Source organism: Trichomycterus rosablanca, chromosome 23 (assembly GCF_030014385.1).
Source record: "Trichomycterus rosablanca isolate fTriRos1 chromosome 23, fTriRos1.hap1, whole genome shotgun sequence".
Taxonomy (NCBI): domain Eukaryota; kingdom Metazoa; phylum Chordata; class Actinopteri; order Siluriformes; family Trichomycteridae; genus Trichomycterus; species Trichomycterus rosablanca.
The window spans coordinates 16,986,404-17,005,560 of NC_086010.1; the positions used below are offsets into that span (position 1 = coordinate 16,986,404).

The 19,157-nt window shown below is 44.5% G+C and overlaps 2 protein-coding genes across 3 annotated transcripts; one reads left to right on the plus strand and one right to left on the minus strand.

The window, feature by feature from the left end:
* Positions 1-871: 871 nt before the first annotated feature.
* ythdf3 (YTH N6-methyladenosine RNA binding protein F3) lies at positions 872-10,262 on the minus strand. 2 transcript variants are annotated; one of them, XM_062985377.1, is made up of 5 exons: positions 9,853-10,262; positions 7,800-7,824; positions 5,635-5,714; positions 3,638-5,299; positions 872-1,120 (listed from the first exon to the last, which is right to left on the minus strand). In XM_062985377.1, exons 1-5 carry the CDS (start codon positions 9,874-9,876, stop codon positions 1,097-1,099), a joined length of 1,815 nt encoding a protein of 604 aa, XP_062841447.1. In that variant the 5' UTR covers positions 9,877-10,262; the 3' UTR covers positions 872-1,096. The 2 variants fall into 2 exon arrangements, with proteins under 2 accessions (XP_062841447.1, XP_062841448.1); XM_062985378.1 differs by lacking the exon at positions 7,800-7,824 and having other exon boundaries at positions 9,998-10,262.
* Positions 10,263-11,832: 1,570 nt separating this feature from the next.
* On the plus strand, positions 11,833-18,594 carry pdha1b (pyruvate dehydrogenase E1 subunit alpha 1b). Its single transcript, XM_062985570.1, has 11 exons — positions 11,833-11,952; positions 13,151-13,216; positions 13,626-13,799; positions 14,059-14,185; positions 14,581-14,672; positions 14,787-14,879; positions 14,970-15,125; positions 16,023-16,094; positions 16,408-16,475; positions 16,567-16,675; positions 18,140-18,594. The coding sequence occupies exons 1-11, from the start codon at positions 11,905-11,907 to the stop codon at positions 18,302-18,304; spliced, it is 1,170 nt and encodes a 389-aa protein (XP_062841640.1). The 5' UTR covers positions 11,833-11,904; the 3' UTR covers positions 18,305-18,594.
* Positions 18,595-19,157: the final 563 nt, after the last annotated feature.

Here is a 19,157-nt window from a genome sequence, read left to right on the forward strand (position 1 = left end):
TAAAAAAACGTTTGTTGCGGCTGAAAGAAGCATTTTTGCGCATTAAAGGGAGGGTCAGTGATCCGAATATCAGAAAATATGATTTTATAATTGATCAATTCTATGATTGGTGTTGACTGAATCAAAACAAATAAGGGTTTGTGTTGGCGAGACTTATATCCAACCAATCAGAACAAGTTTGGAGGATAAATGTCTTGTAGCCCCAGCTAAATCCACTGATGTTCCCTTTAAGTAAAAACACAAAACCACGAGGTGACTAGACATTTCTAATGTTTATTTATCTAGGAAATCACTACAGGAGACACCCTTTCTCGATCAGGACCGAACCCAGCAGAGGAAGGTCTCCCTGTCAGGTGCTGCCGGGTACAAGATCCGTCTGGGTGAGGTACACAATTCGGAGAAGAGGTACAGCTGTCAGACAGCACGGTTCTCCTTCAACAAAAGCACTTCTGAATGACAGTACAATTAGAGAAATGAATAGAAAAAATAAAAGAGAACGTGAACTGGCTGCGTGACGTCTCTTTTGGTACAGAAACGTGAGGGGGGGGGGGGGGGGGGGGGGGGGGGGGGGGGGGGGGGGGGTCTGGTGTACAAGAACAGCCAAGATGAATCGACTCGGTCAGGTGGAACGAAACGCTTTGCTTTCCTCGCAGACGCACAGATTCAAGTACGGGTTCGTCACGTCTCGTGTGCGTCCGAGGATTTACAAAAAAAATAAACAAAAGGAAATAAAAGAACGATTACAAATAAGTCTGGTGAGGTGAAATACTCAAACCAACTATAGGCAGGTTAGTCCGTTAATACCAAACATGAGTCTGGTGAGTTAGGGGTGTAAATAGAAGCTTAAAGAGGGACTGAAAGTGCTTAAAGATACAGTTTACGTGAGGAGCAACTTGCTTGTTTTTATTTTATTTCCCCCCCTAAGGAGAGACTCGCGAGTAAGGGCAGGTGCATCGAAAGTCGACGTTAAGTGTCCGTACATAATCTTCAGCAGAAAATAGATCCGAAACAGTTCTTCTTCTGTGGTTAGGCAATATTCAAGGTTCTACGTTGTTATTATTAGTGTTGAAGTTCGAACACAAAGGCCTCGGCGAGGTTACTGTTTAGTTCGAGTTCGCTCCTGCAAAACAAAGCAAAGACAAAAAGGTTTGTAAGTGAAAAAGAAACAATATATTTTTTATAGATTTTATAGGAACAATAATGTTTTGTAGCCCCAGCTACAATCACTGATGTTGCCTTTAAGGAAAAACACATTTCTACTGTTTATTTAGCTAGGAAACCACTAAAGGAGACACCTCACTTAGGAGACTAACTACCATAAGTGCACATTCAATTGTTCCAGAAATTTCATGACATGCTCAATGTTTAAAACTTACATCCAAGGGTAAAAAATATGCATCAATGCAAACAATTTTGACATATTGGTGGTAAAATAGAACCAAAATCTCATCTATCTGACAGCAAGTAAAAAACCGGAGCTTACACCGCTGAGATCTGGCGACATCTGCCGGTGAAAAGTAGAATTGCAACTCCGATAATACAATTCAGTGTGCACTATTTTTGAACCATAGAATCACTCCCTTCCTTTTTATCAACCCTGGCTTATTCCTGATCAGGACTGTGGTGTGTAACACCAAACACTGACCCCATCATCTGTTTAGGGCAGCAAAAATGGAGATTTTTTTAAGCAAACAATCGTCTGGTTTTTTTATAAGGAACCTGTGCCAACTGCAGCCTAAGATTTCTAATCATACAGACACACACACAAGCAGACAGAGACGCATTAGCAAACAGACACACAAACACACAGACAAGCAGATGAACACACAGAAAGACAATCACTCACTCACTTTCTTAACCGCTTATCCAATTAGGTTCGCGGAGGGGTGCTGGAGCCTATCCCAGCTTTTCAATGGGCGCAAGGCACACAGTAACACCCCGGACAGGGCGCCAGTCCATCACAGGGCAGACACACACACACACACACCCATTCACCTATAGGGCAATTCAGTGTCTCCAATTAACCTGACTGCATGTTTTTGGGCTGTGGGAGGAAACCGGAGTTCCCGGAGGAAACCCACGCAGACACGGGGAGAACATGCAAACTCCACACAGAAAGGACCTGGGCCGGACCGCCCCACCTGGGGATCGAACCCAGGACCTTCTTGCTGTGAGGCGACAGTGCTACCCACCGAGCCACCGTGCCGCCCCACAGACAAACAGTTTTGGAACCTCCTACATATTAAAAAAAAAACTTTAACTTGTGGTTATGAACTGAAACAAAGAAAAAAAAAATGAACAGGATGCATCACACACCACAACAGAACAAACATGTTCTGAACAATAAGGTTCAGATTCACTTCACATGTTTGTCCACATTGTGTGTGTGTGTGTGTGTGTGTGTGTGTGAAGTAAGAATACATGGATAAGGATACAGTAGCTATTATATCTAAAGCTAAAGCTAAAATATCAGCTGATTTTAAACAAATTGCTCTTAAATCCCCTGACGTAAAACAATTTCCCGTCCTGGAAAACGAATCTCCGTTAATCAAAATCCACACAATCCGGTCCCGATTTCTAATCGACTGTCCGGCAGAACCCAATTCCACAAAGTGCTGACCTGGCATCCGCTAGGACGCCGAGCGCTCACGTAACCGCTTCCCACTGATTTACTACAGTAATCGTCCATTAGGGCTACAAGCTGCAGGCGAACGTGATCGAACTTGAACTCTCAGTCATTTCTAGATAACAATGCAGGATTTATTTATAGATTTACAGGATCTATCACAACGTAGACTATATGACCGTGTGCTTGTTCGACGTCCCATTTCAAAAACGGATGGTGTTGAAGCAGAGTGACCTCTGTGTGATCTGTATAGCTATAGGGCAAGAGGTCTGTGGGAATTTGTGCCCATTCAGTAATATTCAGTACGTCTGGGCAATAATGTCGGTTCATGACGGGACACGCAGTTACTCGTTACACAAGACTCATCAGCTCAACAAATTTAATATCAGTCATGGATGACTTTGTATCTCCAATTAACCAGACTGCACGTCTTTGGACTGTTGGAGGAAACCCGCCCCCTAGGAATCGAACCCGGGACCTCCTCGCCGAGAAGCGACAGTGCTACCCACCGAGCCACCGTGTCCCTTAATTGGTCAAGAAAGCCTCGACTGATGCTCGGGTTCATTCCGTAGCCGTTCAGTGTGGCTGATCTCGGGGGTCTGTGGAGGCCACCAAGCTTTTCTTCTGGTATGCTGACCAGAACGATCTGCTGTGGTGACAGGCTCTTGTGTGGGAACCCACTTACATTTACAATACTGGCATTTAGCGGATACTTTTATGCACTATATTGTCTAAGCGATTGAGGGTTAAGGGCCTTGCTCAAGGGCCCAAAAGTGGCAACCGGGCAGTGGTGGGGTTTAAACCAGTGATCTTTCGATTACTAGTCCAGTATCATAACCACTAGGCTACAACTGCTCTTAAAGATTGGACACGTGTGGGGGCGAGTGGTGATCCGGTACAGTCTGATCAGATCAGGGATTGCGCAAGAGTACTAGTAGTGGCAGCGTGTTCACAATTGAGACATGGAAATGACTAAATGAGATAAAATTAGCATGGTGGTGAACTGCTTACCCTTCGCATGGCTTCCTCTTCCTCCTGCCGCTTTTCATAATGTGCAAAATCATCAAAAATGGAGGTGGTATGCTTGAAGGTGGCGATAATCTTAAGCACTTGCTTGGCCTTTTCCAGAGGCACCTCCTGAGTGTCCCTGGAGTTGGTGACCGGCTTGTTGTCGTTGTTCTCCAGGCGGATGTGGCGCAGCTGGTTGTTGGGCACGTCCTTCACGAAGATCCACTTGACCTCGAACTTGCCCTTCCACTTATCCTGAGACCAGACGCCGGCGTAGGCGTTGTAGTCCACGGGCGACTTCATCTCGGCCACGCCGCAGAAGTGCCCGCTCCCGTTGACGCTGAAGAGCAGGTAGAGCGGGCCCTTGGCGGCCAGCGAGCGGAACGCGGCGTCCAGGCGTTTGTTGCCGTGCTCCGTGCTGCACCAGATGGAGTACTTGATGGAACGGTGGATGTCGTCCTCCGAGTAGCTCTTGATGATGAACACGCGCCCGTTCTTCACGTTGCACTCGAAGTCTTTGGGGTTGTAGCAGTTGAGCGCCCTGAGCTTCTCCAGCACCGGGTGGAGCTCGCCCGGGGCGGAGAGCGAGACGCTCAGAGGCACGCCGGGGCCCAGGCCGAAGTTCTCCTGGCCTCCACCGTGGTTGAAAGTGGCAGCACGGTTCCTCGGGGCGATCCAACGGTTCTGGAGTGGTGCGTTCTGCTGGGGCAGGGGATGCTGGGGATGCTGGGGATGAGGTGGGGCGGAATGGGATGGGTGGTGCTGCAGGGGATGCGGCGGACCCAGAGGAAGCTGTTGATGATGCTGGGGTTGAGGGGATTGAAGATGGAGCTGCTGGGGTTGAGGTTGATGAGTCAACAGGGGCTGAGGCGGGGCTAAAATCTGCGGTTGCACCAACGGCTGAGGGGGCAACATCTGCTGAGCAAGGGGTGGCTTGGTAATGCCACCTTTGTCATCCCAGGTACCAATGTTCATGTTATGCTTTATAGGGGGAGGAGGGATGCCGACACCGCCGCCCATACCTGGATTGGTCTTAAGCTTGAGCTTGGGCTGAGGTTTAGCCGGTTTCCTGGCTATCGCCGCCCAGGACGAAGGCTTGAGAACCGAAGAGCTAACCGGTGCCATGCTGTTGGCCGCCATGCTGCTCATACCAGCCGTACCTCCCAAAGGAGAACCTACGGTTTTGGTGACGGCTGCCATGTCAGAGCTAAGCTTGAGCCCGGTCATGCTCTGATCCAGGCCGCCCAGCGGTGGCACCTTGCTCAGCTGCGTGTCGCTCCCGAAGCCACCCTGTCCGTCCGCTATGGCCCTGCCTAACGAGCTAGGGGCGTAGCCGTAACTACTGCTGTACGCCGAGCTCTGGGTGGACTGACCCTGCGACCCGCTGGTCCCCCAGGTGGAATAGTCCGCATTGCCGGGAAAGAAGTTAAATCCGTGTTGGCTGAGAAAGGGCGGCGTGTTGCCCAGGGCCCCGGGCTGGCTGAACACACCGTCCGGGATGAAATGATGCTCGCCGTTGCTCATCTGTCCGTAGGTGGTCAAGTAGGGCATCGGAGGGTCACCCGCAGTCGACCATGCAGCTTCACCCAGAGAGTAAGGGAATCCGATGGACGGGGCATAGTAGCTGGGCATGTAGGGGTCAGACATTGGTGGGTAGCTGTTACTCTGCATGGGAGGCATCGAGAAACAAGAATGATTAATCATAGTGACCTGTGTGTTTCACACACTTTGGTTCCATTCATGACAGGACAGGTAGTAACTGATTACCCATGATTCATCAGTTCAAGTTTAACACAGTCATGGACAATTTTGTATCTCCAGTTCACCTCACTTGGACGTTTTTGGACTGTTGGAGGAAACCGGAGCACCCGGAGGAAACCCACACAGACACGTAGAGAACATGCAAACTCCACACAGAAAGGACCCAGACCGTTCCACCTGGGAATCGAACCCAGGACCTTCTGTAAAAGCGTGTGAAGATGAGGAGTCGCTGTGCTCACCTGATTTGTCTGGCTGCTTAAGTAGTTCTCAAAGTCGTCATCATTCACAGCGTCCTTCTGGTGCATCGAACCGTTTTGCACTACAATAATAAAAAAGATCACAAATGTCGGACTGGCAGAAAGACGTGCAACGTTCAGCTAATGAATAAAATCCCAATAAAAGAGTGTTGCATTGAGTGCAGTACTGGTGTTAGTAATGGGAAAAATGCAACCAATGCGAGGGCGAAATAAAAAGGCGAGAGGAAAAAAATGCAACAGCGAGAGGGCGACTGTGAAATGAAAAGGTGAGAGGGCGATTGTGCAATTGAAAAAAGCAACAGCAAGATGTGATTGTGAAATGAGAACTGCAAGAGTGAGATGGCGACTGAAATACAACAGCGAGAGGGCGACTGCAAAATGAAAAATGCAACAGCAAAAGGAAAATTGTGAAATGCAACAATGAGGGCGACTGTGCTATGAAAAATGCAACAATGAGAGGGCGACTGTGCTATGAAAAATGCAACAATGAGAGGGCGACTGCTATGAAAAATGCAGCAGTGAGAGGGCGACTGCTATGAAAAATGCAGCAGTGAGAGGGTGACAAATGAGAAATGCAGCAGCAAGAGGGCGACTAAGTGAAATGCAACAGTGAGAGGGCAACTGTGCTATGAAAAATGCAACAATGAGAGGGCGACTGCTATGAAAAATGCAACAATGAGAGGGCGACTGCTATGAAAAATGCAGCAGTGAGAGGGTGACAAATGAGAAATGCAGCAGCAAGAGGGCGACTAAGTGAAATGCAACAGTGAGAGGGCAACTGTGCTATGAAAAACGCAACACAGAGGGCGACTGTGCTATGAAAGACGCAACACTGAGAGGGCGACTGTGCTATGAAAAACGCAACACTGAGAGGGCGACTGTGCTATGAAAAACGCGACAATGAGAGGGCCACTGTGCTATGAAAAACGCAACACTGAGAGGGCCACTGCTATGAAAAATGCAGCAGTGACAGGGCGACTGTGCTATGAAAAATGCAACAGCGAGAGGGCGACTGTGCCATGAAAAATGCAGCAGTAAGAGGGCGACTGTGCTATGAAAAATGCAACAATGAGAGGGCGACTGTGCTATGAAAAATGCAACAGTGAGAGGGCGACTGTGCTATGAAAAATGCAACAGTGAGAGGGCGACTGTGCTATGAAAAATGCAACAGTGAGAGGGCGACTGTGCTATGAAAAATGCAACAGTGAGAGGGCGACTGTGCTATGAAAAATGCAACAGTGAGAGGACGACTGTGAAATGCAACAGCGAGAGGGCGACTGTGCTATGAAAAATGCAGCAGTGAGAGGGCGACTGTGAAATGCAACAGTGAGAGGGCGACTGCTATGAAAAATGCAACAGAGAGAGGGCGACTGCTATGAAAAATGCAACAGAGAGAGGGCAACTGTGAAATGCAACAGTGAGAGGGCGACTGTGCTATGAAAAATGCAACAGAGAGGGCGACTGCTATGAAAAATGCAACAGAGAGGGCGACTGTGAAATGCAACAGCGAGAGGGCGACTGTGCTATGAAAAATGCAGCAGTGAGAGGGCGACTGTGCTATGAAAAATGCAGCAGTGAGAGGGCGACTGTGCTATGAAAAATGCAACAGCGAGAGGGCGACTGTGCTATGAAAAATGCAACAGTGAGAGGTTGACAAATGAGAAATGCAGCATTAAGAGGGAGACTGCAAAATTAAAAATGCAACAGCAAAAGGAAAACTGTGAAATGCAGCAGTGAGAGGGCGACTGTGCTATGAAAAATGCAGCAGAGAGAGGGCGACTGTGAGTGAAATGCAGCAGAGAGAGGGCGACTGTGCTATGAAAAATGCAGCAGAGAGAGGGCGACTATGAGTGAAATGCAGCAGTGAGAGGGCGACTGTGCTATGAAAAATGCAGCAGAGAGAGGGCGACTATGAGTGAAATGCAGCAGTGAGAGGGCGACTGTGCTATGAAAAATGCAGCAGTGAGAGGGCGACTGTGCTATGAAAAATGCAGCAGAGAGGGCGACTGTGAAATGCAACAGCGAGAGGGCGACTGAGTAAAAGGGAACAGCAAAGGGGAAAATGCAACAGCAAGGTACAATCGTGAAATAAAAAATGCGAGCAGGCGATTGTAAAACGATAAAGCAGGCTGGTGATTAAAACGTACCTTTATTTCCTTGGCCTTTGGGTCTCTGTGACAGCAGAAACAGAAAGCACAGTTTAAACACGGCTGCACGAGTGAGTGAATTTGTTTGATCATAAATTAACAGCTACAAAGAAGCTTTGATCAGAAACACTTTGATGTGTGAGATTTCAAAGCAACACGATCCAGGTAACAGAGATCCAAAATCTTCAGTTATTTCAGGTTTTAAATAAGACACGGGAGTGAATATCAAACACAGAGAACCAGAGGCCGCACAGAGAAGCGCACTTAGAATAACAGGCGGCGCCCCGAACGTCCTAAAATTTAAACAAGCACCTTTATAACTCGTGACTATCCAGTGCTGGAATTTATGATCTTCTGACATCAATAGTTTGAGAGATTCGGTTTCTGATATTTTGTCCACACCCTGGTTTTAGGTGTGTGAGGGATGGATGAAGATCAGACCGGCCTAGCAACCATCATCATCATCATCATCATCATCATCACGTGTCTATTGGCTTATTCCAAGTTTATCCAAAGAGACTGACAGAACTGTGACAGTATACAGTCTAAGCACTTAAGGGTTAAGGGTCTTGCTCAAGGGTCCAACAGTAGCAACCTGGTGACCTTCTGATTACTAGTTCAGACCCCAGACATCCTTCCAAGTGTCCCTGGAATCACCTATACTGTTAATGTCCGACACATGATGATGATGGTGGTTGCTAGCCCGGACTGATCATCATCAGTCCCTCACACACCTCAAACACCTCAAACCAGGGTGTGGACAAAATATCAGAAACAGACTCTCAAACTATACTGTCGATGTCAGATGTTTAAAGTCACTTGGAAGGACGTCTGGGGACTTTTATAGCTCGTCACTGAGCCTAGTGTTTAAGGTACTGGTGTAGTAATCAGAAGGTCATCGGTTCAAGCGCAACATCAGCCAGGTTGCTGCCGTTGGGCCCTTGAGCAAGGCCCCATGCACCATGTAGTCAGCAGTATAGTTTGAGCTATTCTGTTTCTGATATTTTGTCCACACACTGGTTTTAGGTGTTTGAAGTGAGTGAGGGATGGATGATGATCAGACCAGCCTAGCAACCATCATCACCATCATCATCATCATGTATCTCCTGGGTTATTTCAAGTTTCATTCTGAGGGTTAAGGGCCTTGCTCAGGGGCCCAACAGCATCAACCTGGGGCAGAGGTGGGGCTTGAACCGACGACCTTCTGATTACTAGTCCAGTACTTTAACCACTAGGCTCAATGACGTCCTTCCAAGTGTCTCTAAACTTCTGACATCGACAGTATAGCTCGAGATATTCTGTTTCTGATATTTTGTCCACACCCTGGTTGCTGGATGAAGATCAGTCCGGCCTAGCAACCATCACCACCATCATCATCACCATCATCATCATCATCATCATCATCATCAGTCTACTGGCTTATTTCAAGTTTCATTCTGATTAAGAAATGCGTACACGCCCAGTATACTGTCTAAGCAATTGAGGGTTAAGGGCCTTGCTCAAGGGCCCAACAGCAGCTACCTGGGGCAGAGGTGGGGCTTGAACCAACATCCTTCTGATTACTAGTCCAGTACCTTAACCACTAGGCTCAATGACGTCCTTCCAAGTGTCTCTAAAGTTCTGGGGATGTTCTGTTTCTGATATTTTGTCCACACCCTGGTTTTAGGTGTTTGAAGTGTGTGAGGGATGGATGAAGATCAGACCATCAGTCCACAATTGAGGGTTAAGGGCCTTGCTTAGGAGCCCAACAGCAGCTACCTAGGGCAGAGAAGGGGCTTGAACCGATGACCTTCTGATTACTAGTCCAGTACCTTAACCACTAGGCTCAATGACGTCCTTCCAAGTGTCTCTAAAGTTCTGGGGATGTTCTGTTTCTGATATTTTGTCCACACCCTGGTTGCTGGATGAAGATCAGTCCGGCCTAGCAACCATCATCATCATCATCATCACCATCATCATCATCATGTAGTGCTAGCTAGCTGTTAGCACGTTAGCTGGGGTAGAGAGTGGATGAGATGTTAGATGGTGTAATGGGAGTCATGCTGGTGTTTACCTGATCCACAGTGGTGGCGGACATTCTCCTCTCCAGCAGCGGGAGTGGTCGCGGCGGCGGTGGAGGCGGAGGCAGGACTACACCACACTACACTCAGCTTATTAGTATTAATGGAAGTACTACAGTCCTACTCTGCTATACTCACTGCACTGGAGCTTCACCACACACCGCTCAGCTCCTCTCACTCTCTGTGGCGATGGGATCGCGGCTGATCCGGAGCGGCAGTCTCGAGCCGGGCCAGGAGGGGGGTTATAATCGCTGGCCTGTGGAGCACCGTACTCGGGAGATGAGCGTTCGGCGGGCGAGGGGCTTCTCTCTCTTTCCGATCTCTGATCACATCCACCGCTGCTCCGTGCCACAATGGCGGATGGGTTCGAGCTCTCACTTCCGCTTCTGCGCTGACCTTCCGCTCGTGACGTCGGCGCGCGCACACCTCCGAGAGGTGCACGCGCGCTGGTTAAATAGAGCGCGCGCAGCACAAGGCGTGCAAAATAAATACCAATAGGTTGTTAAACAAAATAAGAAGCAAAATAAGAAGTGTTTTAGATCTATTTTATTGTTCAAGCTTTTCAATTTTATCTGAATCCCAAATGGTATTACTTTTTTGTTTATTGTTTCTTGTTTTTTTGTTTTTTTCTCTTTCTCTGATGAATGATAAATATTGAACTTATGTCTTTTTACTGTATGACTATGTTCTATTGTTATTTACATTTAATAAAAAAGTTGTTAAATTACTTAAATAACAAAAATTCTCCCGACTTTTGTTGTTTTTTTATTTTATCCATATTCATGGATCCCACTACCACTGGGGTCCATATTAGACTGACTCTCCTGACTTAATAGAGCTTTAACTACCAGCTGTAATTCCAAACATCAAAATGAAGGTGTTGATATATTAGATTGAAAATGTAACAATGTACATATTAGAAAGGCATTAAGCGTTAATCACAGTTCTCTTCCTAGAGATTTTCCTTGGATACCACTTGAAAAAGTTTGGCAGACTGTGAACAGGTTTTTGATACACAATAAGGTTAAAGAAATCCATCTTAAGATACTTCATAAAATGTACCCATGTAATCCATATCTTCAGAAATTTCATGTTAATGTAACATCACGGTGCTCTTTTTGTAACTGAATTAGAAACAATTGTACACCTGTTTTTATCTTGTGGTTATTCAGTGAACTTTTGGAATGAGATGTCATTGTTGATCTTTCATACTTTTCGCAAATCAATACACATTAACGAGACACTGGTCCTATTTTTGTTGGTCAATACTGGTCTTTCTATTGTTGATGATGCTATTAAGCTTATAGCCCTGTTAGGAAAATGTAATCTACATAAAGCTAGAATTACCTCCAATAAACCTAACTTTAGATTATTCATGGTTGATTTAAAACTGCTATATGAATCCCTGTCTTAAATCCTTTATAAGATAGATAGATAGATAGATAGATAGATAGATAGATAGATAGATAGATAGATAGATAGATAGATAGATAGATAGATAGATAGATAGATAGATAGATAGATATGAAATTAAGGCCTCAGTAGCAAGTTACATAAATCAAAGTAAAAAAGTAAGTAATAGTAAGTAATAGTACACACTGCAGAGATTCACATTATACAAAAAAGTATCTGTATAACCACAACAACAGGACCTGAGGGTACATGTGGTACATATGGAGGTGTTATTTCAGTTAATATTGCGAGGCTAGTATAGATTATAAGTCACAGTTGAATGAATGAATTAAAGTGAATTATAAAGTGAACCACGGTGCAAATATAATGATGTTATGATAAATAAGATCTCCTTTCTTTTGACTTTCTGCTTGTAAATATAAACATAATAGCATATTTTTTATTTAAATTAACAAGGACACCTTGGTTATAATCGGTCTTTATTAAAATGTACAGTACACATTAGTAAGTGGTATGAGTTATTAGCCGCTTGGTGGTGATACACCGTGCTGGGAACGTTTCACCGAGCAACGAGGAAGAGAAAGTTTAGCATCCAGGAACAAGAAATCTGAGCTTTAAACATCTGTATAAACATGCTGAGCTTATCTACAACCCTACTGAGAGCAGCTACTTACAAAAATGTACGTATTATAATATTAATATGATGAGTTATAAATGCAGCGTGCTTATAGAAACATATGACCGCAGTTAGCTTAGCAGCTAACACTAGCGGCTAAGCTAACAGCTACCGATGTTGCTGACCTTGAATATTAACTCACAGCTGTGATGTCTTTCTTAAAGTTGATGTACTGCACATAGTGTACAAATCTTTATTATATATATTTTATAACATATTATGTATTAATTATGGTGTTTCAGTTATTTGGGTGTAGTCAGCAAGTTCTCAGCTGTGAACTTGTTGGCTAGGCTAGGCTAGGCTAGGCTAGGTTGACGACTCTTACATCTGTTATAACCTTTAATAAAGGCTGTGTCCCAATTTGACACGTAGTGCACTAAATAGGCTTCGGAAACTATTATTGTCGAGCATCTAATGTATCATATTTGCACTATACGGTCGAGAATATATGGACACAGTTTATAACTTGGATATTTGGCTATTTCAGCCATAATTATTCTTAACAGGAGCACAAAAAGCATTCAGCATCATTTGTAACAGCTATTACACATTCACATTTTCTGCATTTAGCAGATGCTTTTATCCAAAGCGACTTACTATTGAGATATAATACAGTCTGAGCAAATGAGGGTTAAGGGCCTTGCTCAAGGGCCCAACAGTGGCAACCTGGCAGAGGTGGGGCTTGAACCAGTGACCTTTTGATTACTAGTCCAGTACCTTGACCACTAGGCTACAACTGCCCTATACAGGTCTAATAGTTTATCTATACTGCTTGGGCGGCTCGGTGGGTAGCACTGTCGCCTCACAGCAAGAAGGTCCTGGGTTCGGGTCCTGTCTGTGTAGGGTTTGCATGTTCTCCCCGTGTCTGCATGGGTTCTTTCCAAGAGCTCAGGTTTCCTCCCACAGTCCAAAACATACAGGTGAGGTAAATTAGAAATAGAAAATTGTCCATGACTGTGTTTGATATTAAAAACTAAACCTGATGTGTCTTGTGTGATGAGTAACTACCGTTCCTGTCATTAATGTGACCACAGTGTGTAAAACATGACATTAAAACCCTAATACATAAATAAATTAAATAATTTATACTGCTTGAAAATGATCAAGCTTGGTTTTTGAGAGTATATGGTGCTATTCTTGTTGTAAAAGTTCATTTGTTACAGTTTGTTGTTTAATAGTAATAATTTATTTCTATTTCTCAGGTTTCCAGAGTGCAATCAATTCGCTCCTATGCCAACTTTACTCCCCAAGCCACCTTCGACATCAAGGTCTGCTTCACGTTTAATCATTTACCTGTAAAGCATGTAGCAAACGCCTTTAATCAAATCGACTTACAACAGTGTGTGAATTAGGCTGTACAGGCAGTAAAGTTTCAATATACTATTGGGAATATACAGAACAATTAGAAAATCTCATAATATAAATGCTGACTGCGGTGTGTTGTACCATTGTGATTGGCCATCCAAAAAAAAAAATTCCTATTACGATACTACAGATACTGGTTAGATTTTTTTTGTGAGTGTTGCTAACAGTCCATCGATGTGAGCAATATGCATATAAATGATGCTCAGCAGATGTTTTCATGCCAGTGCTTGTATCTTGTTTACAGTGTATTAGAATTGTCCGTAATTAGAATTGTGACGCATGCATTGCTTTACCATCGGCTCTTTTCTAAAGGCATGTGAGCTTCACCGGCTGGAACAGGGTCCCCCGACGCAGGCCGTTCTCACCCGTGAGGATGGGCTGAGTTACTACCGCATTATGCAGATCATGAGACGCATGGAGCTAAAAGCAGATCAGCTGTACAAGCAGAAGATCATCCGAGGCTTCTGTCACTTATACGATGGACAGGTAAGGACGTGAAGAAGCTCAGTTACTGTTTGTATGATTATTTAAAATGAAAGTTTACGTTGGCTATAATGCATTTTGATACAACATTTCTAAAAATATATAACATCTAGTAAATATCTAATATATTCTCAATAGGACAGTGAGCATTATCACCCTTTAATAGAAGCAATATTTATATAAATATGATTTAATTGGATTATAGTTATATGTAGTTTTACTTCTCAACATATTTGTTAAACACACACGTGTGACTCCACAGGAAGCCTGTGCAGTAGGCATAGAGACTGGCATCAACCTTACTGACCACCTGATCACGGCGTACAGAGCTCATGGATACACCTACACCAGGGGAGTGTCTGTGAGAGAGATCCTCGCTGAGCTCACAGGTCAGAAATGATGTAAACATTGATCGCAACACTTTTCACACTCGACAGGTCCAGATATTTAGCATGCTAGATATTTTTCTTGAGTCTGCGAGCGCTCGGCGAGATGCCCGGATCAAGTCGTTGAACAGTTCACATATAGTGATTGAGAGCTGAGTTTCGATCCTTGAGCGAACGCCGATTTGCCTCCGAGCTGGCACGTCTAGCGGCGACCTGAAGACCAAAAGTCGTGTAGTGTGAACGAGGCACTACAAGCATCTGTGGCTGTGTCCCAATCCACATTGCTCTGTACTAAATACGTAAATTGCACAACAGAAGAGTACGTTCATCTTGCGACCATGACGTATGTTTGGATTGTTGTACTGAATTGCTTGTATGTTCTGAAATCTTTCTCTCAGGACGGAAGGGTGGATGTGCTAAAGGAAAGGGAGGATCCATGCACATGTACGCCAAGCACTTCTACGGTGGAAACGGTATCGTCGGAGCCCAGGTGAGCTTTGTTCTTTCTGTGTGGTACTGATTGTATAGGTTAATGCAAGAACACGTAATTTGAAAGTAAACGTCCTGAATGTTCATACTTTTTTGATCCTGTTTAACGTAAAAGGTTCCGCTCGGAGCTGGAATTGCTCTTGCGTGCAAGTACCAGGGCAATAACCAGATCTGTGTGGCGCTCTATGGCGACGGAGCTGCTAACCAGGTATAACTACACGTTTTAACGCGTATTTGCACTTTGCATTTGTAGACAGGACGCGATACATGATCCTGCGTGTGCATGTGTGCCTACCAGGGTCAGATCTTTGAGACGTACAACATGGCGGCGCTGTGGAAGCTTCCGTGCATCTTCATCTGTGAAAACAATAAGTATGGAATGGGAACCGCAGTGGAGCGGGCAGCGGCCAGCACTGACTACTTCAAGAGGGGAGACTTCATTCCTGGACTGAGGGTAACAATCACACGTTACGCATAAGTTTGTTAATGCAGCATTTATCCATGTGAAGAAACATGAAAGTTAATTAAAAACCATGTGGCTCAGCTGTGGGATGATTTAAGGTGCCGTTAGCTTTTCAGTCACAGATTATGGAAGAATTATACTTACATTTACAGCATTTAGCTGAAGCTTTTATCCAAAGCAACTTACAGTACTAAGTACTAAGGGCCTTGCTCAAGGGCCCAATAGTGGCAATCTCGCAGTGGTAGGGCTTGAACCAGCAAACTTTGGATTACTAGTCCAGTACCTTAACCACTAGGCCACAACTGTCCCAGTATGTGTTTGCTGTGAAGCTTTATATATTATTGCATTTTGTTTGAGCCGGGTGGCTCAATGGATAGCAGGAAGGTTTTGGGTTTGATTCCCAGGTGGAGCGGCCCAGGTCCTTTCTGTGTGCAGTTAACATGTTCTCCTCGTGTCTGTGTGGCTTTCCTCCAGGCGCTCCAGTTTCCTCCCACAGTCCAAAAACATGCAGTCAGGTTAATTGTCCATGACTGAGTTTGACATTAAACTTGTGAACTGATGAATCTTGGGTAACCAGTAACCAACTGTCCTGTCATGAATGTAACCAAAGTGTGTAAAACATGACGTTAAAACCCTAATAAATAAATACATTTCATTTCCAATGAAACACTGGTCAGGGTGCTAATCTATCACTAGGCTTCGAGCATCTCGGACCCCAAACCTCCAGACATTGGGGGCCAATGAAGTCAGTATAGTTGCCTGGCTGGCCAGTAGCACTTAACTAGGCTTGTGTACTAGACTGCCGCACTGCCTGAATACACTGACTCAATACTTGTGTATTCATATCTTATGCTGATACATGCATGTATCTTGACCACCTCTTTTCAGGTGGATGGCATGGATGTGCTTTGTGTGAGAGAAGCTACCAAGTTTGCAGCCGACCACTGCAGATCTGGAAAGGTAAGCTCAAACAACACTACAGGACATAGGCTGTGCCATTTTTCTGCTACCCGCTTGATTGAGGCTGCATCTTAAATCACAGAGTAGTGCACCGTGTAGTGTATCAGAACTTTATATACTTTACACTGTCTAGTGCACTGCTTACAATTTCAGGGAAACTTGTCAGAACCGTACACTGACTGACCCTGCACTCTGACCCCAGCTTCCAAACACGCCGTCAGATGCAGCAAGAAATAACTGTAGTGTACGTGTGTATCTGTATATATAACCAATAATGTCACATGTGTTCATTCATTTTAATGATTATCTTTAGGGACCCATTCTTATCGAGCTCCAGACCTATCGTTACCATGGACACAGCATGAGCGACCCTGGGGTCAGGTAAGGTCGCACATTGATGTTATCTTCCGCTCATTAGCATCAGCAACTATAGACTCATTTTGTTGCTTTCTATTTATGATCGGTCCATTAGTTATCGAACACGTGAGGAGGTTCAGGAGGTGAGGACCAAGAGTGACCCCATCTCTATGCTGAAGGATCGCATGATCAACAACAACATGGCCAGCGTGGAGGAGCTCAAGGTAAACACTCGGTGCCTCATTTATAATCATAAATACTTTACTAGTGTGTTTACATGTACAGAACCATCAGGAAATGTTGCTGTTAATTCAATTACTGGATCTGCTGGAATTTGTGTTCATTGGGTCAGAACTGCACTAATGAATCCATCACTAATGAATGATGGTGGATGATGAGAAGACCTGACTTGCAATAAATGTTTCAACGGCAGCTGTAGCCTAGTGGTTAAAGTACTGGACTAGTTATCATAAGGTTGCCTGTTCAAACCCCATCACTGCCAGGTTGGTGCTGTTGGGTCCTTGAGCAAGGCCCTTAACCCTCAATTGCTTGATTAAGGCCCTTAACCCTCAATTGCTTGACTAGGGCCCTTAACCCTCAATTGCTTGATTAAGGCCTGTAACCCTCAATTGCTTGATTAAGGCCTGTAACCCTCAATTGCTTGATTAAGGCCTGTAACCCTCAATTGCTTGATTAAGGCCCTTAACCCTCAATTGCTTGACTAAGGCCCTTAACCCTCAATTGCTTGATCAAGGCCCTTAACCCTCAATTGCTTGACTAGGGCCCTTAACCCTCAATTGCTTGACTAAGGCCCTTAACCCTCAATTGCTTGATTAAGGCCTGTAACCCTCAATTGCTTGATTAAGGCCCTTAACCCTCAATTGCTTGATTAAGGCCCTTAACCCTCAATTGCTTGATTAAGGCCTGTAACCCTCAATTGCTTGATTAAGGCCCTTAACCCTCAATTGCTTGACTAAGGCCCTTAACCCTCAATTGCTTGATTAAGGCCCTTAACCCTCAATTGCTTGACTAAGGCCATTAACCCTCAATTGCTTGACTAGGGCCCTTAAACCTCAATTGCTTGATTAAGGCCTGTAACCCTCAATTGCTTGATCAAGGCCTGTAACCCTCAATTGCTTGACTAAGGCCCTTAACCCTCAATTGCTTGATCAAGGCCTGTAACCCTCAATTGCTTGACTAAGGCCCTTAACCCTCAATTGCTTGATTAAGGCCTGTAACCCTCAATTGCTTGATTAAGGCCCTTAACCCTCAATTGCTTGATTAAGGCCTGTAACCCTCAATTGCTTGATTAAGGCCTGTAACCCTCAATTGCTTAATCAAGGCCTGTAACCCTCAATTGCTTGACTAAGGCCCTTAACCCTCAATTGCTTGATCAAGGCCTGTAACCCTCAATTGCTTGACTAAGGCCCTTAACCCTCAATTGCTTGATTAAGGCCTGTAACCCTCAATTGCTTGATCAAGGCCTGTAACCCTCAATTGCTTGATCAAGGCCTATAACCCTCAATTGCTTAGACTGTATACTGTATGTCGCTTCAGACAGTGTTTGCTAAATGCCAAAAATGTAGATATAATGTAGAGATCGTTCCAATTATCCAATCACAATTCTGCCATGAAATCCATGCATGTAAACTTTTAACCTCATTCGTTTTGCTTGTTACTCATGACAGGAAATTGACGTGGAGGTCCGTCGGGAGATAGAGGAGGCGGCACAGTTCGCCACGTCCGACCCCGAACCCCCGCTGGACGACCTGTGCAACCACCTCTACTGCAATAACTCGCCTGTCGAGGTGCGGGGCACCAACCCTTGGTCCAAACTCAAGTCTGTCAGCTAAAACCTGAAGCTGGATTTATCTGTGCACTCCTGCTACGCTGCATTTCCTAGGTCTAGCTGTTACTGAACTACAAGCGCACAAACACCAGGGAGCAAAATCGCATCCTCGTTTATTTACTGTTCTTACTAAAGACCAAAGACATTTCTGACAACACTCGCCTGTTACTTATGTTCCTTCTTTATTTGGTGTTTTGATTTTAACAGACATTTTGACCTGTTAAACTATGTATGAAATATCTGTGTGTTTTCTGTGTCTGTTATTTAATGGGAATAAAGGTGATATAAATAAAACGATCTTGTCTTTAGTGTTTACTGTATTCTGGGTTGTTTTACTGTATAATTCTAAGCCACTGTGTTACATCTTTTTACTAATTAATAAGAATCTTTTATGGTTTAGAAGCTGAAGATTCTACCTGTAGCAAGTGGAATTTTTGCCTATTCTTGCTTGGTACGAGACTTCAGGAGTTCGTACCTGCTACTGTCTGATTTTCCATTAAAAACATGCCATATATTTTAAGTAACAGACAATTCTGGACTGCAGCCAGGCCAGTCAAGCACTACATTTACATTTATAGCATTTATATACTTATATGAAGCGCATTACAATTGTGACTGAATACAATTCAAACAATTAAGAATTAAAGGCCCTGCTCAGAGCTCCCAACAGTGGTAGGAGTGGGGATTGAACCAGCACCTTTCTGAGCACTAATCCAGTACCTTAGACACTGAGCTACCAAAAGCACACATTCAGGATCTGTTATACATAATTATACAACTATACTAAAAAATAGTGTCTTCAAAGGCTTGTTATAAGGGATTTATAGATAAATATAGTTCATAATGACACATTTGCA

Excerpts from the sequence above, each read along its gene's own strand:
- pdha1b (XM_062985570.1), top strand. The coding sequence starts at position 11,905 with ATGCTGAGCTTATCTACAACCCTACTGAGAGCAGCTACTTACAAAAAT. Across the intron at positions 14,186-14,580 it reads GATCCTCGCTGAGCTCACAG|GACGGAAGGGTGGATGTGCT; the intron begins GTCAGAAATGAT and ends TCTTTCTCTCAG. Across the intron at positions 14,673-14,786 it reads ACGGTATCGTCGGAGCCCAG|GTTCCGCTCGGAGCTGGAAT; the intron begins GTGAGCTTTGTT and ends TTAACGTAAAAG.
- ythdf3 (XM_062985377.1), bottom strand. The coding sequence starts at position 9,876 with ATGTCCGCCACCACTGTGGATCAG. Across the intron at positions 7,825-9,852 it reads CCGCCACCACTGTGGATCAG|AGACCCAAAGGCCAAGGAAA; the intron begins GTAAACACCAGC and ends CTGCTGTCACAG. Across the intron at positions 5,715-7,799 it reads CAAAGGCCAAGGAAATAAAG|TGCAAAACGGTTCGATGCAC; the intron begins GTACGTTTTAAT and ends TTATTATTGTAG.